Source organism: Centruroides sculpturatus, unplaced genomic scaffold (genome assembly GCF_000671375.1).
Source record: "Centruroides sculpturatus isolate CEXI.00-Female unplaced genomic scaffold, Cexi_2.0 scaffold481, whole genome shotgun sequence".
Classification (NCBI taxonomy): Eukaryota; Metazoa; Arthropoda; class Arachnida; order Scorpiones; family Buthidae; genus Centruroides; species Centruroides sculpturatus.
In genome coordinates this window covers 177,583-198,811 of record NW_019384715.1, presented here as the reverse complement: position 1 = coordinate 198,811, position 21,229 = coordinate 177,583, and the positions used below count along the sequence as shown (strand labels likewise).

General features: G+C 30.9%; 1 protein-coding gene across 1 annotated transcript; it reads left to right on the top strand.

The window, feature by feature from the left end:
• The first annotated feature begins 241 nt into the window (after positions 1 to 241).
• LOC111627908 lies at positions 242 to 18,414 on the top strand. Its single transcript, XM_023371589.1, has 7 exons — positions 242 to 562; positions 2,823 to 3,091; positions 8,081 to 8,227; positions 16,177 to 16,376; positions 17,414 to 17,482; positions 17,526 to 17,723; positions 18,404 to 18,414. Exons 1-7 carry the CDS (start codon positions 344 to 346, stop codon positions 18,412 to 18,414), a joined length of 1,113 nt encoding a protein of 370 aa, XP_023227357.1. The 5' UTR covers positions 242 to 343.
• The last annotated feature ends 2,815 nt before the right edge of the window (positions 18,415 to 21,229 follow it).

Genomic DNA, 21,229 nt, shown 5'->3' with positions numbered 1-21,229 from the left:
ATTTTTATATCAGATAATGATAATTACAGTCAGAAGTATGTTTAAATGTGTTCGTTTAAAGGTTTTCGTTTAGTTTTCTTAATTTTGAAAAGTAATTTACAAAATCGTTCACTTGTATTTACGAACGAAAAGATTATTTCAGTACATTTGACATTTTTCCCTTTGAGATCGTTTTGTGCTTGCTTACATATTACACATAGAAATATACAGTATTATAATTTAATGAAAAATTGATAATTGCTTAATCTAAAGTGTTTTCATTCTTCTCGTAAATTTTTAACTATAAATTTCTCTTTTCCACTATTTTTATTCTGCAGATACAAATGTAGATCTTTATTTTCTCATGACGTTTCGTATCTTAATTGGCTGCTGGATCCTAATCGCATTTGTTTTGACATCGGCATACGTCGGCACATTGCCGTCTTTCATGGTTAATCCTGGAACTGAATCCATTCCTCAGACATTTCAAGAATTGATTCAGTCAGTGAAAGCAGGACGATACAACATCACTTTCTTCAAAAGGAGCGATGAATGTCGTTATTTTGATCGATGTATTTCAAAGGTATGTAGCATTTTTGTTAAAAATGGTTATACTTATGTATTTAAAGTACAAAATTATTCAAAACTAAATGATAAATGTAAGTTGTTGTGAATTTAGGTTTAGAATTCGCGAATAAATAAAGAGTAATCACTGTTTTTTTACATTAATACTGTTGGGGGTAGGATCGTTTAAGAACACGATTCCCGCTTTTTTTGAACTGGTAACGGTGGCCGTTTCAAAAAGACGGTTGAGGAAGCTACCGTTGGATTTTAAATATGTAAAAACTGATTTGTAGGCTGATCATCACACCACCAATGGACCTGAAACATACGAGCAAATCTGTGATTGGTTAAGAATCGTAACATATTGCATATACGCGTATTGCTATGGCCGGTAATCGCTGATTGGTCGTTTATCCCGCTGTCGACGGCTATAAATAATAATCGCTCTTAACGCCCATTGACGAGATAAGCCGTCCTTTTTTTCGCATTCATCCATGTACTGCCCAGGTAGGCGGCGGTCGATCCTCAACGCCCCCTAAATTTGCTTCTGACCAGATGAATTTTAGCAATATTAAATCATGAATGACAGGCATGTTACATATTTTGTTAAACCTAAGATATATCTTATTAAGATCAGAAGTAATTTTGAGTATAAGAAAAGGTTCACCCATTGATTAGATGGCCAATCGACAATCAATGAAATATTAAAATTCAGCATAATAATGGACCGTACTGGTATTTTTGTTATTAAAGCTGGCTTACAAAAATGCCTTAAAATTTCATTTCTGATAACCAGATTTTTAGCAAGCACATCAACATAATTTTTAAAAATAAGTTCGGTATCAAAAACTGTGCTTAAAAATAGGTAATTAATTAGATAAGAATCGATGTAAAAATAGGTAATTGATAATTATGAATCTAACCATAAGTCATAATCACTGTTCTTTCCGCATTAATTTTCTGGTTCGCAGATTTGATTTAAACATATTTACTAATAAATGGATATCAGGAAATAAATGGAATAAATAAAAAATATTTGAGATATATTTTTATTATGAGATCTGAATTGTCCCTGTGACTAATTTATAATTTAATTATAAAGTTAAATTTTTAGCAGAAAATATTCTTTAATTTTGGTGAAAAATTTATAGTTTTCTAAACGAGGGAAACTGATAAAAAGTCACGTCCTGCAACGGAATTTGATACATCTTTTTGTTTTACCCTTATCTACTACAATACTCAGCACCCTGGGAATTATTAACCCTTCGATGCATCCCCATTTCCTCTGTTCACGTGAATTTATAAGGCTGATTGGAAAACAGTCGTGAGAAATAAAAAGAATTTATAATGATTCGAGGAGTACGCCAGAAGATCTCCTAGAATACAGACGTATTCCATATTATTTCCCGAAGGCCAACGCCCATAGTCGTATCCAGTAGATTTTTAAATGAGTTAAGGTTAGAGAGAAATAGAGCAGAAAATATTTTAATATGTGCCAGTCAAGACCTCCTGAAGAAAAGACTGAAGTCCATCATCAAAAAACAGAGGAAGACAAAAAGTCTCCACAGGTAGTATGATTACAATAGAAATTGGGAGCGCTCTCTCTCGAAACGTTCATTTCAGTTACTCTGTTTTTTATAGATTCCGCTCATTTGTTTCATTAAAATTTTTTCTTTTATTTGTTATAAGTATGTCTCTTAAGTATCTGAATAAAACTTATTTCCTCCACGAATCAAACGAGTGTTAATCCGCGTATTTAAATTTGATTAACTGGTGTCAAGGAATCCTTACGTAAACCTAGAGTTTACAGTCCAGATTTTTCCGACATAATTAACAGCCCTCCTAGAAAAAGTTTAGTCATCGAATCTCGCGATTCTAAGTCGTGTAAGTGGTATACTTTCTACAGATTGCATTCTCGGCTAATCTGACATCATTATGTCAATAAACATCGTACATAAATTAAAAGCTACATATAAGGCCGTATCCCTTAATTTACCCCGAAGCACAAAATTATTGTTTTTATTTTGTATTTATGAGAGTAGCCATTGTAAATATCCAAGCTGATTCCACAGTTACAAAACTGTGCAAAATACCGGTTACAGTTAGTTCACATTTCAGATTAACATAATATCTTGAAAATAATTGTAATTAAGTATGTTTTTACATAATAATTTGAACATTATTACGTTGCGATCGTAAGTTGCTTTTTCTACAAAAATGTTAAATCTGTGTGTGTAATTTTATTTACGTGAATTTTATTTATTTATATATTTGTGTAGCTCTGGTCCAGGAAAAATATAATTAAAAATGATGTAATCGAAATCTTCTATGAAAACGTTGAAAAATGTAATGAGCCAGGTGAAGAACCAATTCCAAAACTGCTTAATGGAACTCACGCCCTACTAGCAACAAGAGAAAAAATTGAATTAAGCCTGACCAAATGGGAAAAAGAAAAGGTCTTCGTTTCAGAAGACATACTTTTTACAAAATTCCAGTTCATACAAATCAATTTGGTTAGAGTGAATTATGCTGTCGAAGTCGCTAAAACGTAAGTATGAAAAATGTGTTACTGATCACTCATAATTTTTCAGTAGGAAATGCCATTGAACATTGTTAGTTACCGTCTGTCTGTGGAATAAATCGACTATAGAGCTTCCAATAAGCTAACTCCCTTATGTTTTTAGCGCATTAGCTTAATGTATCTGGTAATATATGGTATTTATTTTATTTTTCTTCACTAGATGACAGAACGATTTCAACTGTAAATGGCACTGACCGTGGAGAAAGGTCCTAAATGTGTCATGCAGTTCGAAAGTGTGATCAATACGAGTTTCATAACGTTTACCAGTCTAATTATGTTTAGACAAGACACATGGAAATTTGAGATTTAAGATAATAGGGTTTGCCAATGACACCCTCGTACTGTTGTCCCATAGGAACCAGGAGGTTCTTCAAAAAGAGATGAACCAGTTCCTTCAGATGATACAAGACTGGACTATTGACAATAAACTTATCATTAATACTAAAAAATGCCAATGTGCAGTGTACCCGAGAGTGAACCCACTCTACAATAAGCCAAGGATTACAATACAGGATGAAAAGATTAAATGCACCGATAAAATAAGTTACTTAGGGCTTCAAGTAGATTGTCTAATGCCATGGTGCGCAAACTTTTTTCGATTGCAACCCCTTTTTTAGAGAGAAAATTTTTGGTTACCCCTAGAGATAAATGTTCACAAATACAATGTATATTTCGCGCATTTCTTTCGTTTCATCGAATAAAAACATCATCATATCTGACTCATATTAATTTTATTTATAATTTTAAGAAAATACTTTTTGTACAACATATAAATCAGTAAATTTCCCTTAAATGAGATGTATGTGGATGCAAGTTTCTAATTATCTCATCGATGTTTGGATGTAAGTTGCTAATTGCAATTCGCATATCATCTTCAAGGTTTAAACGCGAGCGGTATTTAGTTTTTATTGAAACTAGTTTGCTAAATCCAGTTTCACATAAATACGTTGATGCAAATTGTATTAAAACCCTGATGGCATTCTTGCATAAAACGGGATATTGCTTTTCCACGGATAGCCAAAATTTTTGGCAATGCTGAGTCTTAAATTGATTTCGAAGAGTATAATCACTAATTGAATCTATCAATTGCTCTTTCTCACTAATTTGAAAAGTTGAACTGCATATGTCGTAGGAAAATGGATCACGAATCCAACCAAGATCGTTTTCAGGAAAATCCTTGAATCTTTTGCATGAAATTGCAATTAAACAGTGCGTGACGGCGCTTCACTCTTTATATGTACACTGTATGGTATGCAGCATGCAGGCATAATGCATTTCATAAATATTTGGCGACCCCCACAGGGGTCGCGACCCCTAGTTTGCGCATCACTGGTCTAATGAATTTGACGTTGCACATAGAACACATAAAACGAAAAGCCATCATTATGGCTCATGCACTAAGATCCATTAGCAGTAACCTTTGGGGTCTGAGTTACCAAAGCGCTTAACTCATTTACCACTGTGCAATAGAACCAGCAGTCCTGTATGGGGCTGAGATTTGGGGGTATGCAACAAGAAAACAACAAATTAGCAGGAAATTACTCGCCATTCAANAATTGATTTCGAAGAGTATAATCACTAATTAAATCTATCAATTGCTCTTTCTCACTAATTTGAAGAGTTGAACTGCATATGTCGTAGGAAAATGGATCACGAATCCAACCAAGATCGTTTTCAGGAAAATCCTTGAATCTTTTGCATGAAATTGCAATTAAACAGTGCGTGACGGCGCTTCACTCTTTATATGTACACTGTATGGTATGCAGCATGCAGGCATAATGCATTTCATAAATATTTGGCGACCCCCACAGGGGTCGCGACCCCTAGTTTGCGCACCACTGGTCTAATGAATTGGACGTTGCACATAGAACACAAAACGAAAAGCCATCATTATGGCTCATGCACTGAGATCCATTAGCAGTAACCTTTGGGGTCTGAGTTACCAAAGCTATTAACTCATTTACCACTGTGCAATAGAACCAGCAGTCCTGTATGGGGCTGAGATTTGGGGGTATGCAACAAGAAAACAACAAATTAGCAGGAAATTACTCGCCATTCAACGAAGCTGTCTCATCACGGTGTGCAGGGCCTATCGCACGGCCCCGACTAGCAGACTGCAGGTGACTGCAAATTCTGTCCCCCTCGAACTTAAAGCTTCGGAAAGGTATTGGGATTTCAACTTAGGCATTTCTCTGATCAGCTGGCCATATCTAAGACCACCCCTATCCAAGTGAAAGACATTGCAGTCAAAATCCACAGTCATGGATCTGATAGATTCAGCTACTACTACCTGATGCACCTAGCCACTGATCCTCCAGATGTGGTACTTTGCGCAGATGAAAACAAGAACATAGCTACAAAGTTTTACACAGATTGGTCAAAAGGCCCAATGGAGGTGGATGCAGCTGTTGTAGAAATAGATTGTTATAATAGGGTGGTTCATCAAGCCTATTAATAACTAGGCCCCTTCTGTACGATAAATCAGGCAGAGAGTCTGGCCATCCTGAAATCCCTGGAGCATATTCAGAGGACGATAAATAACAGGACCAAAAAAGAAATAACAATTATTAGCGATAGCAGGGTGGCTCTTCACCAAATAAAAGTAATGAACACTAAATTCAAGCTAATAAAAGATATTATTCACATGGTGTCTAATCTGAAAAGTAATCACATCAAAGTAAACTTTCATTGGACAAAAGGGCATTCTGGAGAAATAGGTAACGACAAAGCAGACTTTCTGACGAAGAAAGCTATAAGTCATTTAAATGGTCCAACCTTCTCGCTTGTTCCCTATAACTGGGTAAAGAACTAGCTCAAGGAATTCACAATCAACAGGTGGCAAGAGAGGTGGGCCACGGAGAAGACAGGCAGAGTGACCTTTAACTTTTTCCCGAACGTCAAAGTTAGGAATAACTTGAGCCACTTCAATCCTGATTTTCATATTATTACCCAGTACATTACTGGTCATGGTGGCTTCAAACAATATCTAAACAGGTTCTTACACAAAGGGACCAGTATTTGTGAATGCCAGAAAAAAGATGAAACTCCATAACACATTTTGTTCACCTGTGTTAAACACGTCACTCATCGCAAGCAGCTCGAGCATGTAATGTATTCTCAGGGGTTCCACTGGCCCTGTCGAAGTCAGGACTTCCTTACAAACAACATTACAACAACTGCCTTCAAGACATTTATTCTCAAAACAGGGAAAACTTTCCCAACTTTAACTCAGGGACCACCGCAAGCCAAGATGGGCTCCCTTCTCCAGTGACAACAGACTAGCCGGCAAATATTTTACCTTTGTGTTTGTGCTCATCGCAACCTGCGTCAGCAATGCAACTAGCCTAGATAGCCTGGCAAGGTTGTTCGGTAAACTTTCTTTCTTTTATATGTGCTAGCCTAGTGGTTCAGGCACTTGTCCCTCTTCTGTTCCCCTGAACCAGTATAACTAATACCAGGTCTTCAGGGTCCTCCCAAGCTGGGGTTTATGTTGTTATATTATGTTTTGTTCGTTGTAAATTGTCATGTACATTTGTATTCGCCAAGTTCGGTTGTTCGNGGGGTGGATGCAGCTGTTGTAGAAATAGATTGTTATAATAGGGTGGTTCATCAAGCCTATTAACAACTAGGCCCCTTCTGTACGATAAATCAGGCAGAGAGTCTGGCCATCCTCAAATCCCTGGAGCATATTCAGAGGACGATAAATAACAGGACCAGAAAAGAAGTAACAATTATTAGCGATAGCAGGGTGGCTCTTCACCAAATAAAAGTAATGAACACTAAATTCAAGCTAATAAAAGATATCATTCATATGGTGTCTAATCTGAAAAGTAATCACATCAAAGTAAACTTTCATTGGACAAAAGGGCATTCTGGAGAAATAGGTAACAACAAAGCAGACTTTCTGACGAAGAAAGCTATAAGTAATTTAAAGGTCCAACCTTCTCGCTTGTTCTCTATAACTGGGTAAAGAACCAGCTCAAAGAATTCACAATCAACAGATGGCAAGAGAGGTGGGCCACGGAGACGACAGGCAAAGTGACCTTTAACTTTTTCCCGAACGTCAAAGTTAGGAATAACTTGAGCCACTTCAATCCTGATTTTCATATTATTACCCAGTACATTACTGGTCATGGTGGCTTCAAACAATATCTAAACAGGTTCTTACACAAAGGGACCAGTATTTGTGAATGCCAGAAAAAAGATGAAACTCCATAACACATTTTGTTCACCTGTGTTAAACACGTCACTCATCGCAAGCAGCTCGAGCATGTAATGTATTCTCAGGGGTTCCACTGGCCCTGTCGAAGTCAGGACTTCCTTACAAACAACATTACAACAACTGCCTTCAAGACATTTATTCTCAAAACAGGGAAAACTTTCCCAACTTTAACTCAGGGACCACCGCAAGCCAAGATGGGCTCCCTTCTCCAGTGACAACAGACTAGCCGGCAAATATTTTACCTTTGTGTTTGTGCTCATCGCAACCTGCCTCAGCAATGCAACCAGCCTAGATAGCCTGGCAAGGTTGTTCGGTAAACTTTCTTTCTTTTATATGTGCTAGCCTAGTGGTTCAGGCACTTGTCCCTCTTCTGTTCCCCTGAACCAGTATAACTAATACCAGGTCTTCAGGGTCCTCCCAAGCTGGGGTTTATGTTGTTATATTATGTTTTGTTCGTTGTAAATTGTCATGTACATTTGTATTCGCCAAGTTCGGTTGTTCAGTTAACTTTCTTTTATACGCGCTAGCCTAGTGGTTCAGGCCACTTGTCCCTCTTTTGTTTTTTTAATTTTTGCTAACATCATAAACTATTTTTTTGTAAATAGAAACTAACAAGCAGTTTTTATTTTCATACTAAACTAATCTAAGTAACTGAATTGCCTAATATATTATATTAGTGATGTAATTTTCTTAATTTATACATAAGTTTAATGATATATATTTATATTTTATAGGGTAAATGTTATTGAACAAAGTGGATTATCTCAGAAAATTTATACAGATATGCTTGATGAAAAAAGAAAAAGCAACCTCTACAATGATAAGGCAATTGATACTAACGATGAAGAACCTCTGAAAATCGATGACATTATGGGTCTACTGTATTTATTAGCTGCAGGGTGCTTGATCTCCATTGTGGTATTTCTTACAGAAATTCTAGTAAACAAGATAAAAGTGTTAATGTGATATGTTCGCCGTTTATTTAATTTCTATATGTAACGTCCCTTTAATCCAAAAAAACTTGATTTTTTAAAATGGTTTTTACTTTACAAAGATTTTTTGTATGTCGTGAAAGTAAATTTATCAAGGTTGTTTATTATAGTCAAATCTAAGTAATTAATTTGTCCATTTTTTCCTCTTCTATATCAGACTGAATATTCTCTTTGATATTGTGTATGATATTAATGATAATTTTTCAATCTATTATTTTATTATTGTATATTAGTAAATAATCATCAGTACATTTCATTAATAGTTCTATACCGAGGTTATTATTTATTTTTTCGTTGATATTTTTCATAACTAACTCTGCTAATCTGGCCCTTTCTTTCACCCATACTGATGTTGTCAACCCTTTTTTATTAACTCGAAAGTAATTCTTTTTATATGCAAATTGTTTTAAATCAATTTTAGTTTTATGTAAATTACGTTTAGGAAATTTTTAAATGGAAATTAATGTTTTATACCATAAAATTTTATGGAATTTTTAGTTTTAAACCACAACGATTTATATTTTTCGTATAATATGGTGGATTGTTATGTATTTTGTGAAAAATATAAATTTAGAAATAGAATTTTTAATATGTGTTTTTTGTGTAAAATATTTTTTATCCATACTTGAGTAATGTCGTGTTCCTAATCATAATGTCGTTTTTTCGATCGGCACTGAAGAGGGGCTGTAAACTTATATTAACCCGAAATGTATTTATATTATCTAGTGTATAATATGATTTCAATTTGATAAATACAGTCATAATTTTTTAACCAAAAATGTTGTGAGACCGTCTACCAAACAAGTTTTTTTTCTTGATTATAGGCACGTTATATATAGAAACATAAGAGAGATTCGAAGAAAAAATGCATACTGAGGCCGTTCAATATTGTTAATTAATATTTCCTCATATTTAAAAGTTCAGGTAATGTAGATAATTTTAGAATTTTTAATTAACTTCTTATTTAGAAGTTAATTTTATGCGTAATCTTGAAAAAAAAGTTTAATGCACGCTGATAGAGGTGTCCAATATTACTTATAAAAGCTGCTAATTATTACAAATATTGTTAAATTTAACACAGTGTCACCAATATCTCTTCTATTTACAAAAACATTTTGAAAAATCCATGCTATTAATAACAGCATTTATATCACATACTAGCTGTTACCCGCGATTTCGTCCGCGGAGGTTTTGCAAGCAAACCCCATTTACATTCAATATTTCAAAAACCATAGTAGTTGTTATATAACACCTATCGCTGAAGAGAATTGCCGAGAATCAAACGAACTATTTTCAATTTGATCAATTTTCTGGAACGTTTACAATCGTTCTATAATCGAACCAATATGCAATAACAAATTCGAATTTAAATCGGTTCGAACATGTTTAAAATCGAAATAGATAAAAATATTTATAACAGTGTCTGAAATGTTATCAATTTAATGCACCTAAGTACTCAATGACGACTAAACGTAGTTGAAAACAAAAAATCGCATCTAAAATAGTACAGTAAAAGCCTTTTTTCTGGTTAACACTTAATGCCTCCCTCTCCCCCACTTGAGAATTTCGAAAAATCGCTTCTTAGTGTGCGTTTTTATGACGTACCCTAACAGTGTACGAAATTTCACCTCTCTAAGTCAAGCGGTTTGCTCTGGGCGATGACGAATCAGTGAGTCATTCACTCAGTCAGTCAGTCACTCAGGACAAGCAATTTTATATATATAGATATATTAAAACATCAATCTACAACTTCTTACAAATTACTTCAAGTTACAATAACTGACTTTCAGTTAGTTTAAAATTTGTCAGAAATGTGTATTCTTATAATAACCACATGAGTACTGACCCACCTCCCAACCCCGATGATCACGAAATACACAACAAACAGTTTAAGATGACTGTACACTGTACTGTCTTCCACGCAGTACTTGTGTCTATTGAAAGCGCCTTTAATTGGAGAATATCACATCGCAATCACGCAACTAACAACATTGTAACAAACTGTCTCTCAGTCATTTCACTTATCAATGGCAGAAATCAACATACAATAACAACAAACATAAGAAACCATATCGTTAATTCTACAAACACCTACCATATCACCTGGACAGTGCCATCAGGGCATAGCTAAGAATGATAAAACTGATTATTTGGCTAAGGCTGCTGCTATAGATAATATATTTTTCATTATCTATGACAAAATTACTTATGTTACTGATACAAGGATGCTTTACAAAGAACATCTTCACACTTGGAAACTCAATTGGAATGAGAAACATGATACCACTACCTTCAAGTTAATCCTACATAAAATGATATCTTACTTATAATTGCATCATGCCCACATTACATCTCACACAGTTTTTCACAGACCATGGAAAATTTTTTAGCTATTTTAAAAGATTCACAAAGAAAACTACCTCAACTGTGCTATTTGTGATGTAGAAGACATTCTGATCACTACCTACTCAATTGCGTCTGCCTATAGAAAAAATTTAATAATGTCAGACTGATTGCATCCAAAAACAATATTCTATGGCGTGTCAACACAATTTTTTTTTTCAAAACAACGTATTTTGCTTTGTTTTTAAACTTTTAACCAAAAAACACAGAGCCATCTCTGCTAGTATGTTCAACAATTAACTGTACTTTTATTACTGCAATTACCACTGTTATCGCTCATTGTTTGTCATCGTCTTGTACCCGCAGCTGTTGCTGCTTTCGACTTGTATATATGTTTATTTTCTATATATTTCTAATGTATATTGTATTATTTGATATTTTATAACATTATAGTTATAATTTTTTTGCATAATAATTTGTTTACTTATATTACCTCTTATATTTAATTTTATGTACATACTTTATTGTATTCTTATATGCCATTTTTGTAATTTGTAATACAGTATATTGTACCCATTGTACTAACTACCATCATTTTGTAATTTATGGTAACTTACTGTATTCAAACCCATAAATGTGCGATTACTCTAACTATATGTCACCTTCCAACTTATAATCACGATCTATTGTCTGTAACTCGGCAATGCTACACGGTACTGAGTATGCACTATTTAATTATCTAAATAAACATTGTTTAAGCTTGTGTTTATAACAATATACGACCTTAACGCCCATTGACGAGTTAACTCGTCAAGTTTACATAACGTTACGAAAAGATCGGTCGTTAAGGCCAGTATTTTTGACAATTTTTTTTGAATTTCTGGAATGCTTTTTAGGTCTCCAAATTTACCCGGGCAAAGAAATTTTATCGCGATTTTAATGAACTTTTATGACGCGCGATTAACGCTTAATTGTTTTTAATGGGATTTTTTAATCAAATTTAATTAATCGTTCTAAAGTTTTAGTGCACGGATTTTACTTTGGTAAAGTTATTTAAAGCTACTTTCTGATATCAAAAACGACTTTAAAAATGTTAATTTTTTAAAAATATTTAAAAATATACGGCCAACTAGTATTCACCCTACTATAAATCCATTGCCTCTCGAGACTTCTATGAGAATGTCCCAAGAAATCTGACTCCAGTTGTTCTCAAGGTCATCCGACTGTGTAAACAATAAGTCATCAGTGTCAAATTTCACAGAAAGGTGAGACAATGGAAAATAAAATTTCAAGCTTTTTCTTCAAAATTAACGCATTTTTTTCGTTTTTTTCAGTTTTAAGTATTTCTTATTTTGATATGTTTAATTATATTAATATGAAATAATTGCTTGAGGCTTAAGGAGTTAATGCCACTTTTGAAATTTTTTTTTATTTTTGGAATGTATTTTAAGTCTCGAAATTTTTTCAAAAATTTTTACCTGCACAAAAATATCGCGATTTTAGTCAACCTTTAATGATGCGCGATTAACGCTTACTTGTTTTTTAATGCGATTTTTTTTATCAAATTTTATTTATCGTTCTAAAGTTGTAGTGCACAGATTTGACTTTGGTAAAGTTATTTAAAGCAACTTTCTGATGTCAAAAACAACCTTCAATAGTTTTTAAATTTTTTAAATTAATATATTTTATTATATATAAGTATAGTTAAACCAGGGGTCGGAAATCGCAAAAAAAATTTTAATTTTTTAAAAATATTTAAATATATAGGTCTAGCTAGTATTCACCCTACTTTAAATCATTGTCCTCTTGGGAGGCCTATGAGAATGTTCGGGGAAATCTCACACCAGATGTTCTCAAGGTCATCCAGCTGTGTAAACAATGACTCATCAGTGTAAAATTTCACAGAAAGGTAAGACAAAGGAAGTTAAACTTTGAATCTTTTTTTTCAAAATTAATGCATTTCATTTAAGTATTTTTTGTTTAATTAAAAATACCTGTAAATACATTCATAAGGCAAGTGGTTAATAAATAACTAAGGAGATGGTTACTTTATAATAAAAAATGAGATGTAATTTTTGAAAAAACACACCATTTAAAACTACTGAAAAAATCTTTTTTAAAAACTGTCAAGGAATGTTCAAAAAATATTAGTAAAAATAATATAAGAGAAGAAAGTTACATAGAAAGTATAATTGAAATTAGTGATGAGAAATGTGAAATTTAAAACAATGTTGATGGTGATGATAAAAACATTGTTATTCTATCAATGAAATTCTTTGTTGTAGTAAATGTTTAAAACATCAATATATGTTAGCATCTACTCCTTTTCATTTAACATTAAAAATGGTATATAAATTTAATAGTTAAAATATATTGTGATCAAATTGGTTTTTGAATAAAAACAATGTAAACCAATTTCGTAATGAAATAAACATTTCTTTTATATTCGATTAAAAGTATATATATAAATGGGTGTGGCTTACTTTTTAGACTTACAAACACCATGCCAATTGATGGGAAAAACATTTCTCTTTATCAGTAGACGAAAACAGATTTGTCATTTTAAACAATTTATAAACTGAGGAATGATAAGTCAAAATTCTAATTTAAGTCAACAATTGATGTATGACTTTTCTCATTAGTGAAATTATGNAACTAGTATTCACCCTACTATAAATCCATTGCCTCTCGAGACTTCTATGAGAATGTCCCAAGAAATCTGACTCCAGCTGTTCTCAAGGTCATCCGACTGTGTAAACAATAAGTCATCAGTGTCAAATTTCACAGAAAGGTGAGACAATGGAAAATAAAAATTTTAATTTTTTAAAAATATTTAAAAATATACGGCCAACTAGTATTCACCCTACTATAAATCCATTGCCTCTCGAGACTTCTATGAGAATGTCCCAAGAAATCTGACTCCAGTTGTTCTCAAGGTCATCCGACTGTGTAAACAATAAGTCATCAGTGTCAAATTTCACAGAAAGGNAATTACATAATAAGATAGTCTTAAAATATCAACATTTAACTGACTTACAAAATTTATAGGATTGAGAATTAGTTTCAAGATATCAATTTCATTTTGAAGATTTTATAGACAAATTGTTTCTTGGTGTTACATTTGAAAATGTTAGTGACTCAGACATTTTTACATAAATAACAACACTGACAATCTATTACTCTATGTTGTTGCAGATATATATTAAGTCTTAGACAAGATTTCACAAAATAACTATCGATTGTAAATCAAACATTATTCCAAAATGAAACCAAAAATTTCAAGTGTAATCTATCTTATATCATACATTATATTTTGCCATAGAAATTTGTAATCCATAGTGTATCAAACCTATACTACTAATATATATTCAAAAATTAATTTATTAATTCATAAAAATTGCTTCATTAATTAATGTTATTTAGGTATGAATTTATATTCACTGAATAGTGTCTCGTTACATATATATTCGAATGCCACGTACAGTAATTTAATATTCATTGTATTTAAATCTAAAATACAATTAGAAAATTTGTATATCAGTAATATTAAATGAGCTTAGATTTGAAACTTTATTATCAGCTTTGTCTTAAATGTAATAAATAATATTACAGAATAAATTTGTTAATCTGAAACTTGTCAATGCAGTGATTATTGATTTAATCATGGATTGCTTAATCTGACACTTTTTCAAAATGTAAACATTTGTTTAAAAATTTCATTATATTTTCTAAAATCTGTACAATACCACTGATTTGTTACACTTATTAGAAAACCACTAAAAACTCTAGTGGGTTATCACGATGCAAATATTTAAACACGCAGAGTTTTTAGAGATTTTCTTCAGTTTAAAGCCACAAATCTGATCTGTTTTTTTTGAAAACTTCACTTGGCAGCAACCGGTTCTTTATATGTCATTTCGATGTTGTATTGTCTTATTTCCGGTATTTTTTTTATTCAACAGAACAGGATTATTGTATAATTATTTTTATTTATAAGTAATTACAAAGCATTTGCTATTGTTTGTGTATCAGGAATAGCGTTTGCAAAAGCAAATCTCTGTTAATTGAGTATAGATTTCCGTGCTTAAAACGACAAACAGGTTCAATAATGTAAGAATAGAAACGGGAGTGAGTATAAAAAACAACAGAAATAGCTGTCCACATACATTAAAGCTTTTACCAATGATATCACAACAAAATTCAATATTCAGAAAATACTGGAACGTTCAATAATTCGAGATCTTTGAGAGTGAGTCATTACTGCTGCAACAATTTCAAATTAAATAAACTCATACTGTAGCCTTAAAATCTGTGATTGTATTATTTAGTAATACTGTATAAAAACTGTATTTTGGACTATGTACTTTTTCTATGTTATATTTTATATTAAGTCGTCTACTATATAGAAAATTTAAGAAGCCTAAAATTAGTGTTTTTATTAGCTTTTTTCACACAATTTTATGAATGTAATCGTAAATTAAAAATGCCAGGGCTCTAACAAATCTCTCCAAGTTTTATTTGCTAGAGTCTAAAGAGTTTTTTGTGGACAATATTCAAATTTCTGGTGCAATATTTTGAAAAGGATTTAAATGTGCAATAACTGTTATATATTTATACACATAATCAAAGCAAAGTAACATCTGTGTATAATGTATTTTTTAAGTATTTTGCCGGGGAAACAGTTTGAATAAAATTTGATGAGACTGTTTCTGATGTTAATACAAGCACATGTCTTCATTAGATAAACCAGCTAAGAGTTTATCAATCTTCCCTACAACATTTAAAAGCTTGGTGGCTACGTGTCTAAGACATAAATAGAGGCTAGTTCTAAGTAAAAAGTAAATTGCAGTAGCAGATTACCAATTGTTCTGTTTTTAACAAACAAATCAAATTTGTAAAACAGTTAAATTTACCGTAAATATTCATACAAAATAATCTTTATACATACGAATAACTATAACCTTTAAACCATTTTAAAACAAAAAAGTTTCTAACTTCTATCAGAAAGCGAAGTAAAAATGAAAACTAGAATGAATAAATAAACAATAAATAATTAATACAACAATAAATTCAAGTAATTTCCTGTTACAGATCAGTAATTAGTTAAATTTATGAATATTTTTAATTAAAATTTTAATTGGATATCTCTTTTATGTCATTTGCAATTAGAATAAAAACGAAGTTCGTTAATCGTTGCGTGATATTATCCAATTTTTCTATCGAATGTTTAGGATTAATATTATTTTTTAAAATAAGTGCCATTATCATAAAGTTCCATCAAAGTTTCATACACTTTTGAAGATGACGATTTTTGGACTTTTTCATTTACTGGTGAACATCAACATAAGTTTGTACATAAGTAAATATGTGTGAAACATTGTATAGGCTGTAAACTAAAGAAATTACATAGGAAAAATAAAAGAAACAGAGGACAAACAAGAAAGGAGTCTACTGGTGAGTACTTTTTAAATGAATATAATAAATTTGTTAAAAAGAGGATATCCGACTGTTAAAGAAAGAGAAAATTATGAAAGACAATTAATTTTGAATATGACGAACGTAGAAATCCCAGGACCAATCCAAAGAACACTAAATCTGAGAATGGACTACAATGGACCAGAAATGTTGAAAATTGAAGAATTTGCAGTGATCACAGAACACTTGCTATGGAAATTTCTAAAAGAAGAAAGAGAAGGTATAAGAGAGTATATGCAAAAAATAATAACAAATAAAAACTAAATAAAAAAACAAGAAATAAAATTAATAGTTATAAAAAACAAATAAATAATGTTAAAACATTTTAAAATAATAATAACTTAGAAAAACTTCAAAGTGACAACAAAACGAAACAAATACTAATAATGAAGAAAAAAGAAAAACAGAAGTGATCAAAGGATTAATTAAAGAAGGAAATTTTAAAAAAGTAAAGAAAGATCCAGTGATTGATCTAATAAAATCATTGGACAAGGAATTAAAAAATTTGAAAACAAAACTACACATAACTGAATAAGATATCAAATACGTCAAGAAAAAAGATAATGGAACACCAAAATTTAACATAAGGGTGAAAACACATAAAAATCCTGTAAAATTAATAGATGTTACAAATTATTTATATTATAATCTAAAGTAATTCGTAAAAATAAATTAAACCTATTAGAAGTGTATAATTATAGCATTAAAAATGTAAACAAATTGTTAACAAGATTAAAAAATGTTACAATTAATAAATATATGAAATTAATATCTCTTGATATAGTAAATATGTATCCTAGTATCACAATAGNATACATACGAATAACTATAACCTTTAAACCATTTTAAAACAAAAAAGTTTCTAACTTCTATCAGAAAGCGAAGTAAAAATGAAAACTAGAATGAATAAATAAACAATAAATAATTAATACAACAATAAATTCAAGTAATTTCCTGTTACAGATCAGTAATTAGTTAAATTTATGAATATTTTTAATTAAAATTTTAATTGGATATCTCTTTTATGTCATTTGCAATTAGAATAAAAACGAAGTTCGTTAATCGTTGCGTGATATTATCCAATTTTTCTATCGAATGTTTAGGATTAATATTATTTTTTAAAATAAGTGCCATTATCATAAAGTTCCATCAAAGTTTCATACACTTTTGAAGATGACGATTTTTGGACTTTTTCATTTACTGGTGAACATCAACATAAGTTTGTACATAAGTAAATATGTGTGAAACATTGTATAGGCTGTAAACTAAAGAAATTACATAGGAAAAATAAAAGAAACAGAGGACAAACAAGAAAGGAGTCTACTGGTGAGTACTTTTTAAATGAATATAATAAATTTGTTAAAAAGAGGATATCCGACTGTTAAAGAAAGAGAAAATTATGAAAGACAATTAATTTTGAATATGACGAACGTAGAAATCCCAGGACCAATCCAAAGAACACTAAATCTGAGAATGGACTACAATGGACCAGAAATGTTGAAAATTGAAGAATTTGCAGTGATCACAGAACACTTGCTATGGAAATTTCTAAAAGAAGAAAGAGAAGGTATAAGAGAGTATATGCAAAAAATAATAACAAATAAAAACTAAATAAAAAAACAAGAAATAAAATTAATAGTTATAAAAAACAAATAAATAATGTTAAAACATTTTAAAATAATAATAACTTAGAAAAACTTCAAAGTGACAACAAAACGAAACAAATACTAATAATGAAGAAAAAAGAAAAACAGAAGTGATCAAAGGATTAATTAAAGAAGGAAATTTTAAAAAAGTAAAGAAAGATCCAGTGATTGATCTAATAAAATCATTGGACAAGGAATTAAAAAATTTGAAAACAAAACTACACATAACTGAATAAGATATCAAATACGTCAAGAAAAAAGATAATGGAACACCAAAATTTAACATAAGGGTGAAAACACATAAAAATCCTGTAAAATTAATAGATGTTACAAATTATTTATATTATAATCTAAAGTAATTCGTAAAAATAAATTAAACCTATTAGAAGTGTATAATTATAGCATTAAAAATGTAAACAAATTGTTAACAAGATTAAAAAATGTTACAATTAATAAATATATGAAATTAATATCTCTTGATATAGTAAATATGTATCCTAGTATCACAATAGAAGATATAGAAAATTCATTATTAAAAATTAAAACACCTAGTTGGATAATTAAATTATGTTTAATTATAATTAAAAATAACTATTTTCAGTTCGAAAATAAATTCTATACCCATAAGGATGGAATATCTATGGGTACTTGCATAGGTTCAAGATTGCCTGAAATATATATGATAAAAGAGATAAAAAAATTAAAAACATAGAAGGCATTTTATTTTATAACAGGTATGTAAATGCCTGTATTATAATATATGATACAAGGAAAACAAACGAACAAATAATTATAAATGAAGCTAATGAGATAAAAAAAGATATTAAATTTGAAATAGGAACATAGAAACAAAATAGTATTAATTATCTAGATATAACAATAGAGAGAAAAGACGATAATTTATAAAAAATATGTCAAACCTAAAAAATACCAAAAACAATTAACTATAAATCTGTTACACCAACAAGTATGAAATATAATATATTTAAAATGTATATAAATAAAATAAGACAACGAACTAGTGAAATTTAAGTTAAACGTTTGAAATATTTCAAAACACTTCAATTGATTATCGACATGTACCGATTAACAAAAACCCGAATACAAAGGAAACTTGTACGAAGTAAGTTCTATTTAACAAATTTCGAAGCATAGTTTGCAGTTTACTTGGCAGTAACTTATGCAACATTCATATATTCGAATGGAAGGCTAATTTAAGATTATAAAAGTATTTAAAAACTGATTTAAAAACAATAATAGTTTAACTAATGAAATATGAATTGTAATTAAGGGTTAGTCTAACATATTGAATACATTTTTAATTAGTGTAATGATACTGTGGATTCCCATAAATAGTGCTGTTCAAGCACCATCACTTGTCAGAATTTACAACGTAAGTTGATCTTTCCATATCTTACAAGAGCTGTCTCATATGGTCAGATTCTTTATTAAATCATTTATGTGTCGCTATGTAATGCAGCAACACTTAGTCAAATTGTCTATGAGATACCTTTTAGAAAGTTTCTACACACAACTGGCTCCTATTTAGCTGTTAAAATCACTAAAAAATTTAGAAAACTTCATTCAGCTAATTTGGCACAAAAAAATATGAGGGCATTAATGGCTTACGGACATGCTGGTTGCATGGAATTACTGGGTTTTTTCTGTATCTAACATGTAAGTGAAGGCCGCTTTATTATAGAATTTCCTCCTCGATGGCATCTTACTTTGGTTTATCGCCTTTGTGTTGTGTTACCTTAACACGTCAAATTAAACTAATAAATAAGAGCCTATAAAAATTTCCCTATGTATTTACATATGTACAAACACGTGGTGATGCTCACCAGTAATTGAAAAACTTTGAAAAAAGTTATAATTATCTTTAAAAGTTTATAAAACGTTCATAATACTTTATAGTAATCACATTTATTTTAAAAATAATATTAATACTAAACATTCGAATAATGATTAGATAACGTCACGCAACGACTAATGAACTTCGTTTTTACGTTAATTGCAATTGACATAAAAGAGATATCCAATTAAAATTTTAATTAAAAGTTTTCATAAATTTTAACTCATTACTGATCCGTAACAGGAAATTTTTAGTTTATTTATTTATTTTAATTTGTTCAATATATAACAATTTGTTTATCTATTTATTCTAGTTTTTATTTTTACTTCGCTTTCAGATTTAAAGTGACAAACTTGCAGGTGTTCAATAACTATTTCTTATTCACGATTTAAAGGTTGGAGTTATTTGTGAGTATAAATTTTTTTTATAAATACAGTAATATCCCAAACTTACGCGATAGCTGGGACCGAGCGGTAACCGCGTAAGTCGAATTCGCGTAAGTCGGGGTATAATTTCGCATATAAATACATACAAATAATTTTTAATTGGGGCCGGAGACTAAAGAAAACAATAATTTAGAAAAAATGTTTAATAAAATCTTAGATAATACATATGTATAACAAATTAGGCCTATATTATTTTACAATTTTTCACATTTACTTGATTATTACGCCATAATTTTAACATTGTTTCCATCTCAGCGATAATACTGTGACGTTTACGAATGATGCTTGAATTTAAAGATTGAGCATTTTTCACAGCTTCGAGAATTTTTTCTTTGCCTTTTATAATTGTTCTGACCGACAATTCCGGTAGATCAAACTTCTTTGCCAATTCACAAATTTTCATTTTTGTATCGAAGTCTTTAATAATGGGTACGTTCGTAAAGTCAAACGAGTTAAACGCGTTAGTAACGAATCGTTCGAAAAGTCTAACGAAATAGGAATAACGATGACGTCATTCTCGTTTAACTCGTTCGACTTTACGAACATACCCAATGTTAACTTTACATTCCAAAGATAAAGTTTTTCTTTTCTTGTTTGATGCAGAAGAATTAGTTCTACTTCGTTTGGATGACATAGTAGAGTCTCTCGAGTCTCCGTAAATATAACAAACACAAAAATAAATAACACAAAATAAATTGTAGCTATGTGTGGATTCTGCGCGACACATCCGAACATGTAAGCTGAACAATAGTGTGGGGGGAGTGAGTAATCAAGGGTTGCATGGCGCTCAAACAAAAGACGAATCGACGAGATTTGAAAATCGCGTAACTCTGGGTTCGCGTAAGTCGGGGTATTACTGTATTCAATTTTAACTGTTTTACAAATTTGTTTTGTTGCTGAAAAATAACATTAACACTCAGCGTGACTTTTAATGAAAAATTTGCTTTTATTTAAGTGTTAGACACGAAAAGAATCCAAATAACATCTCATGACAAACTCGTTGCTTAGACACGATCCCATGACTATGATTTACCAATGTTTTTTCCTAAGTCTCTGTTAAATACATGTAACAGATTTAAGCGGGAACGTTAGTTTGTAAAACTATAACAGTATTTGTTCGTTTCTT

Excerpts from the sequence above, each read along its gene's own strand:
- LOC111627908 (XM_023371589.1), top strand. The coding sequence starts at position 344 with ATGACGTTTCGTATCTTAATTGGCTGCTGGATCCTAATCGCATTTGTT. Across the intron at positions 563-2,822 it reads TTGATCGATGTATTTCAAAG|CTCTGGTCCAGGAAAAATAT; the intron begins GTATGTAGCATT and ends ATATTTGTGTAG. Across the intron at positions 17,483-17,525 it reads AACAAGAAAGGAGTCTACTG|GATATCCGACTGTTAAAGAA; the intron begins GTGAGTACTTTT and ends TGTTAAAAAGAG.